At 42.8% G+C, this 25134-nt stretch overlaps 1 protein-coding gene across 4 annotated transcripts in view; it reads left to right on the forward strand.

Moving 5' to 3' along the window:
- camk2d1 (calcium/calmodulin-dependent protein kinase (CaM kinase) II delta 1) overlaps positions 1–25134 on the forward strand; it is a 102966-nt gene that overhangs the window by 30244 nt on the left and 47588 nt on the right. For all 4 annotated transcript variants that reach the window (XM_084547068.1, XM_084547066.1, XM_084547067.1 and 1 more), the window contains exon 3: positions 20255–20314. In XM_084547068.1, the coding sequence (XP_084403194.1) occupies positions 20255–20314 (60 nt within the window). The remainder of the gene's footprint in view (positions 1–20254; positions 20315–25134) is intronic.

Consider the following 25134-nt stretch of genomic DNA (forward strand, 5'->3'; position numbering starts at 1 on the left):
CAAGAATCACAGAGAAAGAGGGATATGTTTGTAGGTGATAAGCGTGTGACACAGCCCAGCGGATATGTGCCCATTCTTTTTCTCTTTCTACTTTTCTAGTGTCAGTTCTCTCTGCACTTTAGGTGACGGAGGAGGAGCTTTTGTAGAATTGTTCTCCTTTCAGCTTTATCTCAGAGCTGGACACTCTGCTTTCTTTTTTTTTCTATCTCCCAGATTAGAAGGAAGGATTTAAGGGTCAACCTCTTTCACCGGGCACTCTGACAGGAAGGAGAGAGGGATTTCCACCGTCGCAGAGCTAAACTGTGGAACTGGCAGTCCGGGAATCCATTTTCTGTTGCAAATATGTTCAGCACAGCGAATTAACTTGGTACAAGAGGTGCTATTTGCGAAATATTAAGAGTTTTGCGACAGCTTACCCCTTCAGATGAGATTGTCCCATTGTTTGTTGTTTTAAAATCCATCAACCCATTTAATAGTTTTTAGAAGAAACAACAAAAACTGTCTGCACCAAAGCTTTAATATTGTACTGTTTTTCAAAGATTTAGCTGTAAGAACCATAATCCAATCATCAACGGACGTTTTAAGACGCAAAACTGAGTATGCATTTATTTTATATAGGCTGCAATCATGATACAGCTGTTACAAGCTACTATCTGCTGGTTTATGCTCTATAATTTGTGTAAATTTAGACTTGGACTGATGCAAAAAAAGGTCACATTAGGACTAAACCTGTAATCACACTGCCTCCCTCTCTTATGTGAACAATCGTCCTTATTAAGCTCCTCTTATTTCTCAGACAAGAACAGTTGTCATTAAGCAGCGCCGCTGTAGACGACTCCAGCGGTAGGTGACAGGAGAACGGAAGCACTCTAAAAATATTTAAAGGCCAGTATTCGTGCGAAATCTTTCTTTTTGCCGCACCACTCTCCTTTTGTGTCTTCTTCCTTTCATGTTTGATTCTCTCTTTGCCTCCGGTTCTCCTGCCTCAGCTCCGGCCCAGCCTCCTGTTAGTGTTTGTTTGAGCTCGACGTGCGTGATCTCTGCAGATCCAGACCAGACTTAATGATGATCGGGAGCCTTTTTTACAATAAGCTGTCACATGAGCTTTCTCTCTATTTCTGTGATTGCTTTCCAGACATTGCCTGCCCTCCACGTTTTGGCAATTAATTGTACGAGTGTCTTTCACCCCCTCCTTCAATCCTCCAATCGAGTATTTGTATGTTTTTGTGAGTCTCGCTCACCAATACCCCGTGTTGTTTATGGTACATTCAACTATTTGAATGAGGCTGGCATTATCTAGACAAATTTGCATGAGCAGCTGAGGGGGAGGGAGATGGCTAAAAATAGCTGTTACTATAAACTGAAGCCCTGTGTTCTTTGACACATTTCTCACATGTGCAAAAGGCAGCCAAGTGCAAAAAAACGAAACTATTATGCTGTTTATATATATATATATATATATGTGTGTGTTTGTGTGTGTGTGTGTGTGTATGAAATAGCATAATTATCCAGACTAATTTGCTGTATTTTTTATAACTATTATAACTATTTTTTATTTTTGCGTCCTTAATGAGCCCTTCATTTCATACAGTAACACAAAGATGGAAACTTAGCATCAACAGCTACGCAGATGACATTCCACTGTAAATACTCTAGCATGCGTTCCTCACTTTTTTTTTTTTTTTTTTTTTTTTTTACAGAAAACTTAATTTATTCTTTGAAAGATGTGTGGAAGAATAGGTGGGATACATCAGCACTGAATTCTAATGACTATCTGCATAGCCACAGACTTCATGAATTTCAATTGTGGCCGTGTCTTTGAACTGGGATAGAAAGCTAAGCGCAGAACACAGAAGCACCGGACTTCATTTTGATGATTCAAAAAGCCTTTATCAGCCCTAAAAGATTTTATACAGTCAGCAACAAACAAATATTTTTTGGGAGGTTAACTAATGCTGTTACTCATCACCCAAATTGAGATATATGCGATTTCCTTAGCATAGATTGTATTAAAGGGGAATTACTGTTTTTTACAACCTGGACCTTATTTCTGGCATAAAATATGAATGTTTACTCACCCATGTAACTTTGGTGTCATTTGGAGTCGTTCGTACGATATTTAGATCCAGTGGAGCGCCGCGTATATCCATATAGTGGGAGTGAATGGGGCACCGAAACGCAGCCTCTAAATAACGCATTATCTGCCACGAAACTCGTTCATTTCACCAATATTTTGTTATCGTACGCTAGTGCTATTCCCCGTTGAGTCCAGAGTTACCTGTTATCATCATCTGGGGTCTGTAGATTGACTTACTAACCTCTGACCTGGATGGTGTCATCTGCAGGCTTGTTTACCTGCAATTTAACGGGCCGCGTTGTAAAAAACGGTAAGGATTTAACTCCACTGGCGTTTGAGCTAATTATTACTGAAAATTAATAAAACAGATAAATAAATAACACATAAATAGTAAAAGTGGTATTTATTAATTTATTCTAACAACTCAGCACTAAATCATAACTTCCTGAAGGTTAAAGGTATGCTACAACAACTCACTGATTACAACTTTGCTTTCATTTTGTACAACTATTCAGTTCTGTTGTGTTGTACCAACACGTGTTTCAATTATTCTGGCAACCCCATTTTAGTCAGCAGTCTAAGCAAAACAACACGTCCTCCAAAATGATCACACGTTGCAGACGTTTGGTTACAACCCGCCTCGCACTGTTTCACCAGCAACTGAACATTAGACCAGTCATAAAGCGGGATTTAGTGCGGTTATATCAGATTGCGTTGGCTTTCACTGGTGCACCTAATGAACTGATGAGTGAGTTTATATGCACTTAAACAAACTGTTTACAACCCTGCAAGTGCACTGGAAGTCGCATTTGCCCTACTAACCGTTAGCATTTGCTCTAGAGAGTCTTTGCTGACTCATTTTCTGCGACGCAACAGATACGAACACAATGACGCTGGCCCCCAGTTAAGAATCAGACTGTAACAGCACTACAAGTCATAGTCCACATACCTTGTTTTGAGGTAGGAAAGCCCTAGGATGTTCTCTCTAGAACTACCATTACTGTGTAGACATTTAATATATTTAATCGCATTGGTAAACAAGATCTGGGATGTCCCAAGCTGATATACAACGCCAGCCTCTTGGTTTGGACACCTTGTTGAACATTAATAAGATGGTCTTGGATATCAGAGCAAAGGCTCTTCATCAGGTGTCGCTGGTTGCATTTGAAACATCACTATGAGCTCCTTACTCCCGGAAAATCTGAGGTATCGGCTTACATATAAGTACATTTACTGACAAGAGGATTTTCTGAGGTATGTGCCTTTTCCCCAACTCTCATCCAACTCGTGGATTGACAGGCGGACGGAAAGTGGCAGCCGAGCAGAACGGCAGATGTAGATATCCGTTCCTTGGACGGGGGAAGAAAAAAAAAAACAGACAGATTGTCTTGTAGCGCTGCTCCACCGGCTTTGGGCTTGTTCCTTCCCTCCGTCTCTTGGTCCCTCGAGAGCGGAAAGCAAAGAAGAGTAAAGAGGGAACAGCCGCGAACGGGGGTTTGTTGAGGAACAACAAAGCGGGAACACTCTCTATAAATATTTCATATCTTGGTTAGATATGTACTGTAAACAGGTATAGGTGGAGCGGGCGCCACTGAGCAAGCTTCCCTCTACTTCTTTTTATTCCTATTTTGAATGGCAGCATAGGAAATAAACCTGAAAACTTCAACAGTCTCCGTGCTGGCTCCAGACTCTTGATCCTGCCTGGTCTCTTTGCATAATTATATCCTTGACTACTTGTTTTTATTCTGTTTCAGTTTACAATCCCTTCTGCCCCTCCCCCGCAAGATAGGCTTCTCTTTGAGCTCAATGTACTCACCTCAAACTCTCCCTTCGTACTTCCTGCCCTCTTCCCCATTCAGCTATCACACCTGGATTTTCATTCCTTTCACATCTGTCTGCTTTTTGGCCTTCTGCCTTTTGCCATTGAGAGAATCTCAAAAAAGTGTCACCTCCATTTGTATGGGAGGAAGAGAACCATCTTCTTTTTTTTTATGCTTTGAAGCAGTTAAGGAATCTTCAGACCATAGACAGTATAAAGATGGATGGTGGAACAGCTCCTCAAAAGTGAAGCCAAAGCAACTAGAGCTCCCCCTGGTGGCTGGCTGCAGTATAGGTCACAAGCTCCACCCACTCCACGTGGTTTTCCTTTTTCATGGATGGTTTCTGTCATTTTAGGTAGTTAATATAATGTTGATGCATGTTCAAGTGTCAATTCTTTGGATAAGTTTAGTTTTAGTTAGTTATAAAAACTGGATGTAACATAATGGCGATTACAGATTGCCATGCCAACTGCTCCTTAAAGCGGTCTTGTTAGACCTTGAGAGTTTTGAAACAACAAAAATAAAAATAAGTACAGTGTATAATCCAACATTTCTTTGTAACTGGTGGAGGTAGAGCAGAGCACAGTATTAATTAAATGAAAATGCAAGTGAGTCTGGAGGAAGTGTGGGCGGGGCATCAATATCACGGCTCCACGTGGCTCCACCCTCAGACCGTACTGATCAGACTCTGGCTCCAAACTCGCAAGATGGCGCCGCCTGTATCCCCGGGAAAATAGCGTCAGTTTGGCCAATGCAAGGAAGTGGAGACGCATCGTCCATATTTATATACAGTCTATGCTTCAGAAGAATCAGACTTATTAGCTGTGACTCGGTTCTCTTTTATAAATCTAAAGATTTATTCAGAATGAGTCTGAATAAATCTTTAAACTCAAAATATGTATTTACAGTCAAAAACAAAAGATAGAAAAAGGGAAGTCATGTGACTGATCTGAATTACGGTAATGACATTTTTTTTGCACGTTGTTTGCAGATTATTGCGGGACAATGGTGAGAATATTAATAATGTTGAAAATTATATATGGTTATATTAGGGAGAAAAATACTTTGTTTGTTTGAACTGTGTCTGAATTAATGAGCGTGGTGGGACTGGCTTACCGCTTTGAAAAGGCCTTCTTTAGAGGGCAGACATGTTTTTGTAATTTTTGACTAAAATATATATATATATATATATATATATATATATATATATATTGACACTTTGGGAGGTGAACTATCGTTCTACTGCAACTGTGACTGAGTCCAAATGAAGATAAGAGAGAACCCAATCACATTAGCACAAAGTCTAAAGAGCATCTTAGAGACCCATTCAATTAGCAGATAAATTCACCTGTTTGTCTTTGGTGTTGTAGTGCAGGCTTTTGCCATCGAAAAACACAAACAGATCCACTGTTTAGTTCCTCTCTGCTGAGAATCTGAAGTAAATAGCATCTCCTAATGTCAGTCCCAAGCCGCTCGCATTCATCATCATTAATCTGGGTGGTTGTTGATCACTTGTTGGGATTTCTTGTCCGCGGGATCAATAGAGTCATTAACCTGCTGCAGCCTTCCTCTCGCGGGATAAACGAGAAAATCAATGCAGTGAGCATCCAGGATGGAAATAAATGATGGAGGCACTCTTGAGTGGAAGCTTCGCTATTCTTGTCACTGCCTTGATGTGACACAGTGCTGCTAATGGTGACGTACCGCTCCTCGGTAGAGAAGAAGACGAGTTTACATGAATCTGTCTGGTCTTTAAACATCAGCTGAGGAGGGAATTCCAAGCTGCCTTTCCAGATATACAATACCAAACGTAAAATTTAAGTGATTTGTTAGGTAGTTGTACTATTTTTAAAGCACAAATGATTATTGTGAAGTCTGTGTGAAGGACGTTTGACAAAGTAACCGAGAGAAAAGCAGAGGACACGCAACAAAAGAACAACAATGCGTTTACTCACCTTTGCTGAGTGACCACAGGAAACCAAAGGGGAACAGTGCAGGATGGTGGTTTTCCTGCCAGAAGTCTGAGGAAGCCGTTAAAGGGGAACTACTGTTTTTTACAACCTGAACCTTATTTCTGGCATAAAATACAGTCGTTTACTCACCCATATAACTTTTATGTAAATGGTATTCCTTCAGGAGATATTTAGATCTGCGTATATCTATATAGTGGGAGTGAATGGGGCACCTAAACGCAGCCTCTAAATAACGCATTATCTGCAGCAAAACTCTTTCATTTCACCAATATTTTGTTATGATACACTGGTGGTATTCCCCGTTGAGTCTGGAGTTACCTGTTATCATCACCCGGGGTCTGTAGATTGACCTACTAACCTCTGACCTGGATGATGTCAACTCTGAGCTCCGCACCTGCAACGGTTGGCCTGTTTATCTGTAATTTGCTACTGCTAGTTTTTTTGAAACATGGCTGTATACTTTTCCGATTCTGAGGTTGTGGACGACGACTTTGTTTATGATGGACGTCCTTACCGCTTTGAGCCAGAGTATACGGATGAGGAGCTAGTTAAAAGGAGGATGCGGAGGCAGAGAGAGGAACAGCTGGCCAAAGAATAATAAACCGCTGCACGTCCGCAAATAGATAACAGGTAACTCCGGACTCAACGGGGAATAGCACTAGCGTATCATGACAAAATATCGGTGAAATGAACGAGTTCCGCGGCAGATAATGCGTTATTTAGAGGCTGCGTTTCGGTGCCCCATTCACTCCCACTATATGGATATACGCAAATCTAAATATCGTCCGAACGACTCCAAATGACACCAAAGTTATATGGGTGAGTAAACAATCATATTTTATGCCAGAAATAATGTCCAGGTTGTTCTCTTAGTGTTCTTTTATTGTCAGAAATGACAATACAGAATCAAGTGCAAATGCAGCAAATACGGGCAAACTCTGCAGATGTATTTTATGAAGGCAGCGACAGAAACCATCAGTCGCAGACAAATAAATAAAATGAAAAAACAATGAATGTGTGCGTTTTGCTGCAGGCTGCAAAGTGGAAATATGTGGGGAAAGTGAAGTGAGACAGGTAGAGGACATAAAGGGTTACTCTCGTGAAAACAATCTAAAAGCAAATGTGAATGGGAAAGTAAATGACATCAATCCAAAGCCCTCATGACTGTCGTTTATGAAAAAACTAAAGCTATGCAACTGTTATGCATCCCACGATTATGCACTTGCACTGAAACCAGTATTGCATTCCCATCTACTCTACTAGAGGCATGTCTGTTAATAGCCACTGCTGCTCACAATAGTTACATAAATATCCCAACAGTCCGCTGAAGTGTCCGCAGGAGCATGTGTCAGCTGGAGCTCAAATCTCGCCCCGCTTCGCTTGGCAGCGCCGTTACTTACGCTCGACCCGAAATCACACGTGACGGCGCTTCAGACGAAAAAAAAAACAAAAAACGCGACTTCCACTTCCTAGCGTGCAGAAAATGTGCCACATGAGAGCTTTGAAGGAGGGAGGGAGCGACCGTGGCACCGTGCACAGATGACTGAGACGGGGCTGTGCAGGCGGCCTGAGGTGAAAGACTGTTGAGGAGCTGTTAAAACAGTTTGACACCTCATTGCAATCAGCCCGCTCCTGGTTTGAGTCTCACTCGGTCTGCAGAGAACGAGCTCGAGAGAAGGAAAACACAAAATAACACTTTAAATCATAAATGGGGTCAAATATTTAACCGCATGATTCTTCATAGTTAGCATGCTGCTGACTAAAATAGCTTCTAAATGTAACTTAGAGGGATGTTTTCTAGTTTATATTATTCTTATCATCACTGGAGTGCACAAATACACCGATCAGCCTTAACATGACAGGTGAAGTAAGTCACATTGACCATCTTGTGAGAATTCAATTTTCTGCTGGGAAACTTTTGGACCTGGCATTCATTCATTGGTGTGGATGTTACTTAGACATGTAGCACCCACCTAGACCAGACCAGACCAGGCACCCCCACCCCATAACAATGACACTCCTTGATGGCAGCATCCACCCCAGCAGGAAAAAAACGCTTTAGGAGCAACTCACAAAAACATGAAGAACATCACAAGGTGTTGACCTGGCCTCCAAATTCACTAGATCCCAAACTGATCAAGTATCTGTGGGATGATCCACAGAGGCCCCTCTCCTCAAAGGCCCCCCCCCACAACAACATTCTGTTGCCAGACACCACAGGACACCCTCAGAAGTTCCATGTCCATTCTCTGCTGAGTCACAGCTGTTTTGGAGACCTACACAATATTAGGAAGGTGGTCATAATGTTATGCCTGATGGGTGTATGGTATTATTACTGAAGCACTCCAACTCGATGACAAACACTCGCCACATATTCAGCTATCGCTGGTGGAAGTGTGTTGTTTATCGAGTTATCTGTGTTGTAATTCATCCAGTCTGGTCGGCCCCCCTGGCGATGGGGAGTACAGCTCTCTTCACATGAATTTTAACAGACGCATTTCCTTCCACATTTCGGCTCATTTGTTTCTCTCTACTTTTCTTCTTCTTCTGGGATTTTTGGCAGTTACGGGCTGCTGCGTTACGGGGCGTATTTCTGCTGTTAACGCATTAACTCTGACAGCCCTAATAATAGTTTACACAGGTACTCTCACGGGGTGTTTATTGAGCTCAGTCTGAATTATTTTGCCACTGTAAGAAAGTTCCCGTTGACACTTTTAATTTAAAGCTGGTGGTATTAACACTAACCAGTCTGGGCTTTTCTCCACCCTCTCCTGGGGTGCAGTTTTAGGGCTAAACTCAGACAGGCATTTGTAAGTACTCAACTTTGCTCCGTAATTATACTCTAAGTTGTAAATATAATTACTAGGAACATAACCCTTCATCATTGTCATCCATCTACAGCGTGCAAGAATTGGTTCTATGTACTGTGATTGTGGTTTATAGGGATTTAAATTCAGTTTCTGTTATGTCTGGCTCGTGTTCAGGAGCCATATTCATTAGCTGAAGCTCAGATAACTTAGAGTATATCATGATAACATGTGTCTTATTGATGATATTACCATCAGCCCTGTTTTAATGCCATAATCTGACTAGTTCACAAACACTGTGCAGTTGATAAAGAGCAGCTCTCGCTGTGCAGTTCACTGCCCCTGGGAAAAAAAAATTGTTAGCAGGGAAACCCAGCTGCTCCGTCCAGCCTCCCCCTCTTCTCTTTCTCTAACAGCTGTGCCTGTCCTCTTCCTGTTTACACTACATCAGCTTCATCACATGAACAGCCTAAGCTGTCAGCACACATGTTTTAAGTGCAATCTGGCTGTTAGTATTAAAGGCCCCGTTTAAAGGAACATAAAAGGCCATCAAGCGTTGAGGGCGCGCACGACAGGAAACGTTTTTTGTTTGTTTGTTTTTTTTTTCTCCACACATGTATCTGACCTGTCAAATTGAACGCATTGCCCATAAATCGGCTCGGGTGAATCTCTTCCTTCAGTGTCAATCTGTGCACTTAATCATTCTTTGAGTTGTTACCAAGTGGGTTTTCATCTGAAGCATATGCTCTCCGAGTCAGAAAGTAGTGCGCGACGCCTGTCAGGAGACCGGCCTATCAGATGTGGGATTATGATGAATGTTGCACCGACTTCTCTTGACGGCGTCTGAAAGTCTGGCTGTTGGTGATAGCAGTATCCCCTGGCGGCGCCACCTGCCTGCACACTGACTCGTCACGTCACCTTTTACCACGGTGTGAATGGAAAGCGTGCTTGGTGTGAAAGCTGCATGGAGTCCTAACACTGGACTTGACAGGGTTTTCCTGCTCGAATGTGGCCGCTGATGGATGTCTTTTGTGAGCATAGACTGTATATAAATATGGACAATGCGTCCCCGCTTCCTCGCATCGGCCAAATTGACGCTTTTTTTTTTTTTTACTCTGGAGTTTCCGCAGTACGGTCAGAGAGTGGAGCCACATCTATTTTAGTGTTTTAGTTTGGTCCAAGTCCCGCCCACTAACACGGAGGGGGTGGAGCTTATGGCCTATACTGCAGCCAGCCACCAGGGGGAGCTCTACTTTCTTTGGCTTCACATTTGAGGAGCAGTTTTGCTGCTTCCATCTTTATACTGCCTATGTTTGTGAGACGTTTGTTCAGATCATTTTGTGTCATCAAGCCAAAATTTCATTACATTTTCTAAGTTTAATACTAATGGCAACATTCCCGCGAATCTCCGCTGTACTTTGTGTTATCAGCTAATCAGCAATATTAGCAACACATGGTGTACTTGTTTGTTCTTGTGAAACATCATCAGCCTCTGTCCAAGTACTTTCCTAATTCATAGCACGCATCTGACCAAGTACAGTTTAAATACCTAGATATGTTCTTGCCCCGCCCCTTTTTGGAGGACGCATTGGGCGATAACTTGTGTGGAAGCTCCACAGGTCTGTCCCTTGGTACAACAATGTATCCCAGAAGGCATTATGGTTGGCATTATTAAGTATAGTGTTGTTTCAAATTACAGAATGACTGTCTTGGGTTGACCAGTTCTGCAGGGTTCGTACTTCAGAATCAAACTTGTCCAATCTGAACTACCAAAGAGTTTGCTTACTTGGTATTTGATGAATGCCCTTTCTTTGTCTTTGTGAGCATGTTAGCATTTAGCTCAGCGCTCTGTATGACCTAATGGCAGCTTCACAGACTTGCTATATGCCTGTAGACTGTTATTTGCATATTTTCGCCCCATTTCACACACTGTAACGCCCCAGCTCTGTTCTCAGAGATTCTCAAAGATGTACATATATATAACTGTCATGTATTTTACTAAGAGAACAAATTACATCTAGTTAATATTAAAGAAAACCTTTGACTGCACAACTGTGTTTCATGCCAAACACATTTTGTATGTTTCTGAATTTACTGTTCTATATATAATACATTGATTTTTTGTTTGGTTTTCTGTTGCCCATCACCTTTTTCCATTTTCCTCTTGACTTCCTGCTCAATCCAAGCACATACTCTGGATTTTAGTCACACCTGCTCTTTGCTCTTGCCCATGGCGGCGTCAGTTTCATCTCTCCCTGTGTAGTTGTGTGTGTACTCTGTGCTGGGGTTTTCAGGCATAAGTTATTTTCAGCCTCTTGCACATCACGTCAGCCACACCCACACACACACACACACACACACACACACACACACACACACACACACACACACATCTGGGGTTTTTTGATGGCTGTTTTTGCCTTTACCGATGCTAACATTTTGCATACTGTATTAAAGCGCTAACATGCCACCTGACAACTCTCTCACGAGGCACCAGAGAGTTGTCTTATTGCATTACTTTTTTTTCCTATATGTGCTACCATGATGGCGACACCAGCTGTCTGATGCCGGTCGTCAGTGTTTCGCTGTGTGGCCTGAGCTCCTTTCTGCGCTCTCTTGAGATGGTGTAGTGGCTCAAGTCCAGGCTCTGGGTAGAATATCCTCTGTGGCTTAAAGTGAGCCACAAGCATTGGGCTACAACGGAGCCTTGGTTGCTGTACTTGTGGGAGTGTGAAATTATGTATTGTTGTGCTGGAGGGTATGGCTGTACTGAAGTAGAGGATCAGAATAGGATATGATCCACCTCTATCCAATACCTACCTTTTAATACTGAGTATCGGCCGATCCGAATCCCGTAGATTTATAATGGCTTTTCTTTTAATCATAGTCAGTCTCCTAGATCACGTGTGCGCTGTAGGACGGGATGGGGATGTCTTTTTTAAAGAAACTTTTCTTGAGACAACAGAGCATTCAGTTCTTGTTTTGGTAAAGTCTTTGCCTGAGTGTACTCTGCTTCTCAAGTTGGTAATATTGAATGACAGTCTCCTACTACCACCTCGCCAAACATCCACATTGCATAATTTACAAATTTACTGTGTGGTTGTCTTAAATTTGCAAGTTCTTCCACACAGCAGACATGGTTAATCACGTGATTTTGGTTCTACTTCGGTTGTTTGGCAGCTTTGACGCCAGCCAAAGCAGAAGAATTAGAGGTTTTGAAGCTACAAGGATGTGGTTTTGGTTTATGACAGACCTAGCATAAATAACTACAAAAGATAGGGGTTGGCTGAAGCCTGATACCAATCCGATCCGATCATTTTAAATAGAGAGTCAATGGAGACCTTGCTTTGACAATATGTCTGTGAAGGTTCTCAGTCATCCAGGTCATGGTATATCCAACAAAGGTTCAAAAAAGGCAACTGGACTTGTAGAGTTTTTTTGAGAAGACGTTTCACCACTCATCCGAGTAGCTTCTTCAGTTCTAGGGGACTGCTGGGAAGTCTGAGGTTTAAATAGGAACTCCTCCTGAAAAAACTTAGCTGCACCAGTTTCTGGTTATTAGCATAACAAGCAAGTTTTTTCAGGAGGAGTTCCTATTTAAACCTCAGACTTCCCACCAGTCCCCTAGAACTGAAGAAGCTACTCGGATGAGTGGTGAAACGTCTTCTCAAAAAAACTCTACAAGTCCAGTTGCCTTTTTTGAACCTTTGTTGGATATTTGACAATATGCTATGCCTCGTCCAAACCACATCTGAAGGCAAATGTACTAAAAAAAATTACCACACTGGGTGGGACAAGACTTCTTAAGTCATGCCTCCTTCTGTTTGCATCCTTTTTTTGGCAAGATTGCACTCTCTTCGCATGATGAATCATCTAAATTGCCTCAATATTCCTTAGCGTCATAGTTAGTGTTGCCTTCACTTGTGTATAATAGACCTTAAGAGAGAAGTTCAAAGCATACCTTCCTCCAAATCTCTACAGGCCAGGCCAGTCGCTGTTAAGTGGGCGTAATTGTGACGTCAACATCTGGAAAGGGAGTTGCAGTTGTTGTTGGGCGCGTTAGTGGTCAGCCACTGACTGTGTGTAGAGTCTTATGTGGCGGTGTAGGTTGAGGTGACAGTTAAAAGTAAAAATCAGCTTAAGCAAAAGGGGAAAGGGGATGATTTTCAGCAGTGAAATTGTACATGTAGACTGAGTAACGTACAGCAACGGGGCTTCACTGCAGTTTGCCAATCATCGGTGTCTGCCGTGGCCCAGTACACGGTGTGAATACACATTTTTTAAAAAGCCATCTGCTATTCTGACTCAGATGTACGTCCTTTGTAAACTCAAACATCAAGATGAAAGACGCACGTTTTCTGACACTAGCAGTCGGGCGTACAAGCTGAACAAGTAGATCTTACACAAACCCGGCGGATGATTCAGAGGTCTTCGCCGAGGGTTAGCAGCGCAGCAGTGAGCCGGAAACACGGTCCTGTGTCGCTCACACTCTCAGCCCACGAGATGAACACACATTTGCGGCATCTGGTTAGCGTGTTCTCCTTCTTTTTGACCTCGGCTTGACTCCCATCTCTCCCACTCCGCAACACAAACAGGAAGACGCATGCACAAACAGAGAATCCTAGATAGCCACAGCTAATTGCATTTTGACGGGGCTCTCTTATTACAGCGCCTCCAATTACACCTACACCAAGAGGCTCCGGTGCATCTGCAGCTCCGCCGTTGAATAACGCCATCATTATCGCTACTGCTAATGATGATTGTCAATTTTAGCATAAGAAGAGACCCGTGAGACCCTCTCTGTGGGGACGCACAATAAGCATTGCCAAATTGTTATTGAAAAGCTTGTTTACATCCCTCAAGTTATTATCTTATTCATAAACCTCCGTTCCCAGGTTTGTCTACAAATATGTGTTTGGCCTCCTTTCTAGCCTAAGAAGAAAATTGATAGAAAAGCTCAATTTTAAAACGATTTCTAAAGAATGCCTTCCTGGAGTTCAGTGCCCTGTGAAACCTGTATCATCTTTCCACGTCTTCATTTTTCTCAAAGCGAGTCAACATCTATTATTCCCTGCTCATTCCCCAAGGCTGGAAACTGCCACTCCACGCTGCACGTCAGGCAACCTGTTCAGAAGATGTTTGTTTTACCTACCCTCTGTGGGTAAATGTAGCGTGTGTCATCCCTTTCTACGTGGAAGCCGCCTTCAAACAAAACGTTCAAATAGTGGATTAACTGATTTGCGCAGACTTAAATCTCTGACTGTATCCACACGCATGTTTGCATTAACCGCTCCAACACGTCGTGGTAAGCTGCTCCAGAGCTTAGGAGTCGCCTTTTGTATTTGAGTTTCACAAATCAAACACAATACTACATATTTGTTAACTAGCACTGCATTGCCAGTTGAGAAACACAAATCATAGTAGGCTAATGACAGAAATAGAAGTATTATCATCTGCATAGAAACAACAGAACGTATTACTCGACCAAATTAATTTGATTGAAGTTGTGTTCTACTTATTTTTGCAATTATTCGTTTGATTTATAGAAGGTTTTGTTTCAGGAGTTGGAAACCTAAAGATATTTAGTTTAACATTAATAATAATAATAATAATAAATTTAAACTACAAAAAGCTGGGGCACCCCAAGGATCTGTTTGGCTTTTTCATGTTATGATCTAGTGTCCATTATAGAAGAAAATATGGCGTCAGTTGACAATGAAACCAGAGATTAATAAATATGAAACAATAAAGGACCGAGGACGACTCCCTGAGGCATCCCTCGGTTGATATTTGAGACGATTAACTTCATGGTAAAGCTGTACAATCAGTACCTGCTCAGAACTTTTTTGTCGCATATTCTGTTTCTCTTCGTACTTTTCTTTTTTTTTCTGCATTCCTGTTGTTTTTTTGTTTTTCTGTACCTGCTGTTTTTTTGAGCCAGGCAACGAGAGGAGAGATGTTGCCTAGGGGAAGGTGGAAAGTTGAGTTAAACATGTGTGTGTAGGCAGTGTGAAGCGCCAGAGGTGTTTTCTATCCCCCTGTTTTGCTTTCATTTTGTATCACAGTCATTTCCTCGGTCTCTTGGCACCAAACTCCATTACTCACCTTTTACTTTAATAACAGCAGGTGAAAATTGTGAGGAATATCATATGTTTTTTTATTTTTTATGTACTAGTGGTTTAAGGTCACTAGCTTCAAATCTTGTGTTGTGTGGGTGCATTGAGGGATTTTTTTTTTTTATAAAGTAAGAGAACCTGTAGGCGCTGGACGAGAAACCAGATGTGCTGCTTTCCGTTACTGTGGAAGTAGCCGGCTGCTTTGAAAATAGCTGCTGCCCTGGTTTTCCCGCAGCCCGATGACGGTGTTCAGGAGCTCATCTGGGTTTTCTAAATGGGCCAGCTCCAGAGCGAAATCACGCCACTTGAATTCATGATTGAGACGAGCCAAGGAGTCGGTGGGAGCATCAAGCTCAGTGTGTGTTGTGCTCCCGTGAAGTGGAATGATCTGTGGAAAGATGCGATGGTCTGGCCTCGTCAGTTTTTGCTCGATGCCTGAGCACAGAGACAAGATAATACAGGGTATAAACGGTGTGTATGCTTAAAAGGTTTATACCGATCAGGCATAACATTATGACCACTGACAGGAGAAGTAAATAACATTGACCATCTTGTGACAAATCAGTGTTCTGCTGGGAAACTTCTGGACCCGTTTTTTACTTATTAGTGCATTTAATCCATACATACACTCACTTGCCAGTTATATTAGGTTTACAGGTGAAAACAAATACATCCTAATGTAACAGTCCTGCACTATATCCTCCTTCATGACAGTCATAATGTTCAGTTTACGTCAAAACGGCATCAGTACGGTGGTAATTAAACTGGAAGATCATTATGGAGGATGTAGTTTGTGGAGCTGTTAAACTGGATTAATACGATACAACTGAGTAGTTCTACAAAATGAAAACACAGTTGAATGAACAGCTCTCTGAGTTATTTTAAACATACGCTGAATACCATAACCTTCATGAAACTAACATTTAGGGCCGGACTGTTATATTAGAATGTTTTTTTTTTCTTTGTTGTACCTAATGAAGCGTGTAGTGAGTGTATGACACAGAGCTGTAATAGTTTTTCTTCTTTTTTGTAGTAACACAGGAACTATGCTTACTGCAGAAGGAGAACAACACTAAAAGACAGATTGGTACTATGAAAGCATCCAGCTACGGTGGACTCGACTGGTACACAAATCATAGATCTTAAAGAGACGGTATTCTTACATTTGAAATGTCTCAAGATTTTTGTCAAAACTATGTGATTTAATTTGGCAAATTTGGGTTCACAACTCACGAATTTCATGCAAAACAACTAAGCAAAGTTAGTTTTACTGCATGTCAATGACAGGCGCAGAACTATTTCCTGTCGCATCCGCAAAACTACCCACTTTCAATCCACATAGTGACTAAAATAATAAGACTGACACTGAAGACGGTGAAGCAAAGGAAGGACCCGAAAGAGAAGCATGGCAAGAAAAGGGCCAGCTTCCAGCGGTCGCGCCGAGGCTGGAGATGTTGATGGAAGGCGTGCTGTAAATCCTGTTATGTCACAGATTATCGGCGCGCCGTGCAGCAGATGAAGAAAAAAGTAAACATTCAGCATGATTACGTGTACAGATCCTGTAAAAGCACATCCCATTGGTCGGTACGTGCTTGTACAAATGCGTGCGATTGGAGGCGGCTAAGTGTTTTAAATTTACAAATCAGCTTCATGGCTGGTCTGTAGTCCAGTTACAGTTCATAACTATGATGATGTTATATTCTGGTTATACACAGTGGAGCCACGCCTATTTTAACAGATACGATAATAAATCCAGTGAAGTGGTGCACTGTGTAGCTGCCTCTACCCACCTACCCAACCACACATAAACACACACTCCCTCTTGCCTTCCTTCTCTTTCTTGAACTACCCTGCACCCTTCATCTGTACAGCTCCCCCTGGCTGATGCATTGAAGCACTGCATTGCTAAACCTGAACTTATATGCTCTGAGAGTTGGTTTAATTTAATAATAAACACTTTTTTTACATTTATATATAAGGCCTGGGCCTGCAGGACAACGTGGAATGCAGGAAAGAACCAAAAAAAAAAAGAAAAAAACATTGCATACTAGATTTGATTTGGGGACTGCAACCCAACAAAACATTAACATAAATTTAAATTTAAAGTTTTACATCAAACATAATACAATCAGTCAGAATATGAGTCATGAATGCAGTTTAAAATGTCAACCAGCAGGCCTCTACCTTCAATTTAATTTTTATTTTTTTACTTGGATGCTATGGGATGCTTTGAGAAGCTGTGTTAACGGTGTTATGAAAAAGGCTGATGATGTGGTGGAATGGGAGTAGTCATAAATGATCAGCTCTCCTTCCTCAAAACAAGACTTTATATATTCATATATCCTCATACGTGTAACCCCAGCCTTTAACAGTAGCACTGTGCTTCGTCTGCACCCTTGAGCCCCGCTTCACGCCTTACCTTCGTCTCCAGTAGACACAAAACCAACTTCTTTTATACGGCTGTGTCAAGTCCGCTAATGATCCTCGACGATGAATAAAACATACTTTTACAAGAGCTGTTGATTAAATATTCATCAGTCTTTTGGGTATCTTTGTCTCCATTAATTCAACATCCTCAAAGCCTCTTCATTTGAATAGCAAATCAGCTGAATTAGAGATGACCCCAGCGGTGCCTTGTAAACGTTGCGAGCTGCTCGCCAGTTTAGTAAACCATTGTCTCTTTGTCTTTGCTATTGTCACTGCAGATTCGTACAACAGATTATTTTTTTGATAAATGGGCCAATCAGTTAACTATTAACTGTCTGCATCAATATTTTTCATGAGCGATGTCAAAGCAGCTAGTGCATCGGAAGGTTTTAAAGCCAAAGATTTAGTGAAAACTATCACTAATAGGCAGTTTAGACTTCTGCGTTAATTTGACGGCATAGCTATGGCAACAGCCCGGACTCAAAAATATAACCAGCGATGCAGACCGCAAGAGCTGTGATTGGTCCGTTTGGTAGTAGTGTGTTTCTGCTTTAGTATTTCCGGCTGCTTCTCCATCTCCGCAATTTTTGAGTTGGTTGCTTTGGATCAATAAAGATGGAACACATTGAGGAAAGGTTAGCTAAGGAGGTTCGGAGATACAAACATTTGTACGACTCGTCTTCAGTGAAATTTTGGAGAAAGTTTCAGTCGCCATTGTTGAAAGTGAAGCAGGACGTAGAAACAAAAATGAACCCGACTGGCAAAAAAACACAGCACCGACTAGCAGACTGACGAGCGCACAAGTATAAATGGCTGGCACCGGCTATGTAGGCTACGTACGTAGGTTACGGCGTCTAGGTCCAGCAGTAATTTAAATGAGCCGGATTTAGTTTTAAGTTGCATACATGATTGTTTTAGAGGAGAAGTGGGAAGTCCCTGCTAGGAAATATCCACAAAGGCAACCTTATTCTGGAAATAATCTCAGAAATAACCATGCACACAGCGCTGTTTTAACAAGAAGGAAGTGCTCTTTTCCATCTGACCTCTCAAAATGCTCTCAAGATGCTGGACGGTCTTCTTCGCCTTCCCACTGAATCAGAATCTAATCTTTGGCAGTGGGAAAAAAAAATAGATTATTTTAGTGTTTGCAGTCCATCAAAGATGTCACGAAAACTCTTCAGCGTGTGAGTGCACTTCAAGTCCCAGAAGTGGGTGTTGACGTGTTTGTACTTCACTTCAGGACGAGCAAGGCCCTGTCCACAGTGAGTCAACTCCTTAGGAAGGGATTAAACAGAATGAAAGGCCTCTGTGTATGCTGCATGAAGTAGTTAATGTGCGGCATTAAAACTCTCCAAAAAGCACAGAGGGTAATGTTTCAGTGTGGCAGCGGCGTACCATCTCGGTGGACCGCTACAGTATGTGAGCTTGCCGTTAACCAAGCACTCTTTGGCCAAACATTATTGTGGGGCCTGCTTTATGGCATTGTTAAAATGGTTTGGGAAGCCGATGTCCAAGACTTTTGGTAGGTCTGGAAACTACCAAACAATTGGAATAAGATAAAATGCTCATTTGTATCAGTGTCATTGCGCAACTAGCGTAAAAAAAACTTGTAATCCTAGCAGTGCACTTACTTTACTTACCAGTATAAACAAATACCAAAGTCTAATATTTCTGTTTCTTTGCTTTGATTTGGGTTGTCTTTTTCCACTGTCCTCATGACTCATGTGGAAACTGTCTGATGTTTTGAGACGTTTTTATGCAGAAATGGCTTTTAATAGGCGGTTTAGGCTCCTGCGTCAATTTGACGTCGTAGCTACAGCGACTCCCGGTAGTGGTGTGTTTCCGCTTAAGTATTTCCGGCTTCTTCTCCATGTCCAATCAGCTTTCAAATTGATTGTTTTGGATCAATAAAGATGGAACACATCGAGGAAAGGTTAACTGAGGAGGTTCGGAGATACAAACATATGTACAACTCTTCATGCACGGGCGTAGGCTACGTACGTAGGCTATGTACGTAGGTTGCGGCATTTAGTCCAGCAGAGCGTAAACTCCTCTTAAGTCTGTGGAACTGGCATGGAATTCCACGAAACTGATCTGTTGTAATGTGAGCTCAGTAGCCTTGAAAATACCTGGGAATTAGTTTGACTCGATAATTCCACGTACTCCACCACCTACTCGCCGAAACCAAATACTCTACCTCCAAAACATGTCTTGACAGCAGAGCTTGAGCGGGAACTGTGTCACCCAACCGTTAATATTTCAGCGCCTCATATATATATTAACGCCGTTACTGTAAATAAACAGATTCACTGATCTGATGAGGGTAATTGCTGCTCTGTGTTTGGGTTTTGTCATATTACAAAAGGAGCATCTGTTAGTCGGCCGTAATTCTCTGTTCAGCTTTAGTTGATTTGACGTTCAGTGCCGTGTTTCTTTTTCTTTTACACCTGGTTCCCCCCAGATGATAGATTATTCATGCATTTACCTCTGCCGCAGGGATCAGTCAACAATGATTAGTCATGTCTAGCAGCTACTTTCAGTTACCAGCTACCTTGTTGAGGGTCTTTCCGTGGCTAATAAAACACTCTGTCACTGTATAACCTTCATTCAATAGAACACAAACTGCTTTATGGCTTTGATGTTGCGTTCCTGACTGTATCCCGGGAAAAATGAACTGCCACCCGAATCAAACCTCTTCCTCTCTGCTGCGGCGAAAGTGGTTCTGTACAAAAGAAAACATTGAGTAGAGAGAAAGGAATTGACTCGCGCTGCAACCTCGCCAGACAGGTTTGAACCGTATTAACAGTCACACTTGAGACGTGCCAAAGATTTCCTCCAACTCATCTCCTGGCTCAGCTACTCTGTAATGACTTGTTAGTTCTTTTTACTGCTCGTCTGTGCCCAGAAGGGGGGAGACGTCGGCCCTGTTTAATTTGCGGAGGCTCCGTGGAGGGGTTTGAAGGACTTCAGCAGGGTTTTATCAGATAGACCTGACAGATGTGTCTTACTCTTTTCTTCTTCTTTTTTTGCACAGATCACCAGAAGCTGGAGCGAGAGGCCAGGATCTGCCGCCTGCTCAAGCACCCCAACATTGGTGAGTAGTGATCCCAGCTTATTTGCGGTCTCCTTCTAATGTGTTTGTCTCAAAGATTGACCTGGAGGTGGGTTTGCAGGTTTGGACCTGGCATTCATTCATGTGGATGTTACTTAGACATGTAGCACCCACCTAGACCAGACCAGACACCCCCACCCCATAGCAATGACACTCCTTGATGGCAGCAGCCATCCCCAGCAGGATGCAGCCTGACAGAAGAACAGCACAAGGTGTTAACCTGGCCTCCAAATTCACTAGATCCCAAACTGATCAAGTATCTGTGGAATGATCCACAGAGGCCCCTCCCCTCAAACCATAGGACCCAAAGGCCCCCCACTAACGACAATCTGTTGCCCGACACCACGGGATTCAAAGGGACACAAGGGAGACCTATGCAACATTAAGAAGGTGGTTATAATGTTATGCCTGGTCGGTGTATGTACATCGTATCATATCTGCAGTAGAGCTCATTCCTCCCTCCATATCTAGATGAACACATTTCAACCACTAAATTATTTTACCACGGATATTGCAATGTCACATAAAACTAGTTGTATTTATAAATGACTAAATCATGCACGTCAAGATTCAAGTAGGGAAAATGCATTCAGTGGGAGTAAAGGGAGGAAACTGATAACTTGTCATAGTTAGCCAGAACTGCTTGCTGGATAGTTGCCCCTCCCCCTCCTACACACACTCTTGACAGATTAGGAGGTTTGCTTTGCTTTCGAATCTTCTTAAACTGACAGTGCGACATTCACGCTCACTTCTCACTGTCACCTTTAAAGGCTGAATATCTACCTGGAAGCAGGGTTTTGTGAAAATGTTGTTTCCTTCTTTTAAAAGCAGGGTTTTCATAGAAACCGGTTCTAGTATAAAGTGGGTGCCAAGACACAAAGGGTCGCACACCGGGAACACCGTAGAGGTGCGGGGGAAGGGGAATCCAGCAGTTCTTAATGGTGTATATTGCCAGCTTTAGACATCAATTTGTAAGACACGACTCTCAAAACAAAACCTTTTAAAACGCAAAGGGAAAACATTTGTGTTTTTGGGGGGAAAACAATACCCACAATGAGATTCCAGCCATATTGGTAAAATAACCAACATAGCGTCTACACTTCCCTTTTGCTTCCTCTGAGGCCAAACATCTGTAATTACCACCTCAGAAACAACTTCACCACACGTTGAAAACTAGCATTTATTTTGTGGTCCGGACCCTTTGGTTCTTTTGGGGTTGTTGTTGTTTTAGTGAAAACGAAAGCCGGGGGGAGGGGGGATGGTGGGCATAGCTGGCAGCCTCAAATGAATGGTTTATAGGGGGTTATTTGTTTCGCTGGGCTATTGTTCGAGTGTCTGAAATTGACAAACCGAGACACGGAGGGTTTGGTTAAGAGAGCGTTATTTGGCAGAGCTTTGGCTTTCAGTGCCTGTGTATCCACAACTGAACCAAGGCTTTAGTCAAGTCCAACATGGCACTTTCATTTTTAGAAGAGACGGCTTGAATAAGTAGTTTGCCGTAAGTCACCTTTCATAGATTCACATGGAGTCCAACTGCTTGATAAGAAATACAAATAAGTGTATGTTGGATACAGCTGTCAATAAAGGTTCCTACACTTCTCTGCAATCACCCCAGAACCACTATATTAGTTGTTACCCTTTAAGGTCAGCTTGCAGGTATATCATCCAGACTCTAGATTTCTCCCATTTTTTCCACTTTTCCTTCAATGAAAGACTTTAAAAATGATAAAATCAGAAGAAACTTTTAACAAAGACTCCTCCGCTGCATCTATTTTTAGCGTCGTCGTTGCCATGCCGCTACAGTAGAGCTCGGTAATTGACCGTTTGCTGAGCCCTCTCCCCCTCAGCCGCCGTTCGCACACCTGTCGAGCTTTCTGTTCTCACATCGCACGCGGGATGCAGCGGCGACGACGACGGGCAGATTTAGCAACAGAAATAGGAATTGTTATTATTTGAAGCTGTGTTTTAATTGTGTTTGAACGCAGTGAGACAAGAGCAGGCTTTGCGGTTGTGGCTGGTGACCGCCTGTTTTGCACGTGAAAGGTTACCCTCGCGCAGCATCGCGACCTCCTCGAGTGTCGGTTTCTGTTTTCAGTCTGCAACCGAGAAAGTTCGCAGGGAGATGATTTAATGTACCTCCTTGTGGATCTACCTGTTAATACCTCCAGATACCCACAAAACACAGAAGCGAGCATGTAAACCTCACTTCTTCCTCACTTTCTCACTTCGAGGCACCGTCAGATAGCGACTGCCAAGAAGAAGCTATCACCTGTCTCATTACTATTCCATTCACGCTGCATCCAGCTCCGGGAAAGCCCTCAGTCCTTTAAGGTCGTCGCAGCGATAGATCTCTCAGATGTCAATCGGCAGATGAGCTAACGGAAACATCAGAGAATCCCCACAGGGATCTCTCTCTCCCTCCCTCTTTCCGTCCTCTCTCTTCACTTTTTTTTTTCTCCTTTAAATAATTTCCACCACCATCAACTCCACTCAGGCCTGCCCGCCCGTCTTTAACCTTTCCTGAGCGCTGAAATTGGAACGTATTTCCCGGAGCAAATTATTTCTCAGTCACGCACGTCTGAGGTCTAATCAGTCTCATACCTACCGAGTCAATTCCATTCAGGGGGAGATATTGAAGCGAGCACATTCATTCAGTCATTCATTCATTTTCTGTAGCCGCTTGTCCTCTGGAGGGTCGCTTGCTGATAAGAAAACAAACATAACTCGCAGTCAGAATCAATTTGAGCCGTGTTTTAATTGAGTCTGCAAAAAAAACAATAAAGTTCATAACGTATCAAGTCTGCGGATAGGTTTTGATAGCATCTTATTAGGGACAAAATTAGCTTAGAATCCTGTTAGCGAATATAAATCCCTTCTGAATCCCCGGTTCAATCCAATATCCTTCCAGCATTTCTAAGGTAACCGCTGGTAAAAATAACCCCCCAGCTCACAGATTAGCATCAGCCAAATGAATGTTCTCAACCTGCAGCTCAAAGCCTCTTTATTTTCATTCGTAGTATTTTTAACACGCTGCTTTCTCTTCCACACAGATTTTTCTTGTAGATTTCCATCTGTCGTTAATATATAAATAAGTTCCTATAAAATGCTGCCAGTCAAAAGCTGTGCAAATGAGACGAGAGGCACGCAACCTTGCAGCCGGAAACCTCCCGTAACCCCTGAGCTAACTCTACAGCAGGTACTCCAGACTCAGTGAGAGCCACCGTGTCTCACTTTGGCCCTCTTTGTCATTTCACACCATGTCATTTCATACCCATTAGGCAGCGCCGCTAATTGGCTCGGCGGTGAAACCTCGCCACCGGCCGAGCTCTTCCCCCCTCCGCGCAGCCTTTGTGCTCCGCTCGTTCGGCGAAGTGGAAGAGGCGGCCTCGCTGCCTGGCGGCCCTGCTCGTTCAGAGGAGCCCTAAAGGGCGCTAAAAATAGAGCAGCGGGAGAGAGAGCGATGTGCAGTCCCAACATCTGCCCGCCGATTCCTGTGCGAGAGCATAAGCAACCGCGGTGATTGGGATAACGGTTCGCTGGAAGTGGAGCTCATTAGGCGTCGTTAGACTGTAATCGGTGCTCGAATTTATGGCGCCAAGTCCCTCGTCTTCTTGTGTTACAGATTTGCTTTCGGCATTAAAAGTGAAGTTAGGATGCTTTCATGAGTAATGCCACAAATAGTATTTACTTATTTGCCTTCATGCAAAATGAAGTGAAGGGAAAATACTAGTATGCGTTTGTGTTTTTTTGTGGTGGATTGGACTGTGGATTGTTTCACTGTCTTCTGCCTCTTCCCGTAAATCCCAGACTGACTCCATGATGTTGAGCTCAGGGCTGTATGGAGGCTACGCCATCTGGTGCAGGGCGCCTTGTTCTTCTCCTCGCACCGGTTTCTTGTGAAAAGCGTCGCAAGCTTCATTGCATCTGTTTTCATGGCATCTAATTGGATTGGTGCATAGGCTGGTTGTGTACAGAGATATATACACTGATCAGCCACAACATTATGACCACTGACAGGAGAAGTAAATAACACTGACCATCTTGTGACAGTACAATGTTCTGCTGGGAAACTTTTGGACCTGGCATTCATTGGTGTGGATGTTACTTAGACATGTAGCACCCACCTAGACCAGACCAGGCACCCCCACCCCATAGCAATGACACTCCTTGATGGCAGCAGCCATCCCCAGCAGGATGCAGCCTTTAGGAACAACTTGTTGACCTGGCCTCCAAATTCACTAGATCCCAAATTCATCAAGTATCTGTGGGATGATCCACAGAGGCCCCTCCCCTCAACCCCTAGCTAACCCCTAGAGAAACTACTGTATTTTTTAAACCCGGCCACACTATCCCATCGAACAGCACGGTGATGGTTGATGGTGCTGAGGTGCTGCCTGTTTTTATACAGGCTATACATATCTGCAGCGCAAAGTCTGTAGCCCATGAGCTGTCTGTTTTCAGCATTTGTATTCAGGTCAAGAATATAGATTTCATTGCATCAAAGCATTAATTTCTCCTGTGTTTTTGTTAGTGACGTCACCACAACTGATCTCTGTGTTAATAATTTATTACCCTGTGTCAGTATATGCTGTTAGAGCACATGGAGGGTACAGGATGTACGGACAGTTAACTTTCTAAGTCGATTACCAGTCATTTTCCTGTTTAACAGTTCTGCACACAACCGCTGATTATCTGTAATTGATGTAAAAATACTTGCATTTATAGTTATTGTTTGGGGAACTGTGTTTGCCTGTGACTGGAAGATAAATGGTTATTTTGTCAAAGTGGAAAACCCCACTCTC

Source organism: Chelon labrosus (genome assembly GCF_963514085.1).
Source record: "Chelon labrosus genome assembly, chromosome: 1".
In the NCBI taxonomy this organism is placed as follows: Eukaryota; Metazoa; Chordata; class Actinopteri; order Mugiliformes; family Mugilidae; genus Chelon; species Chelon labrosus.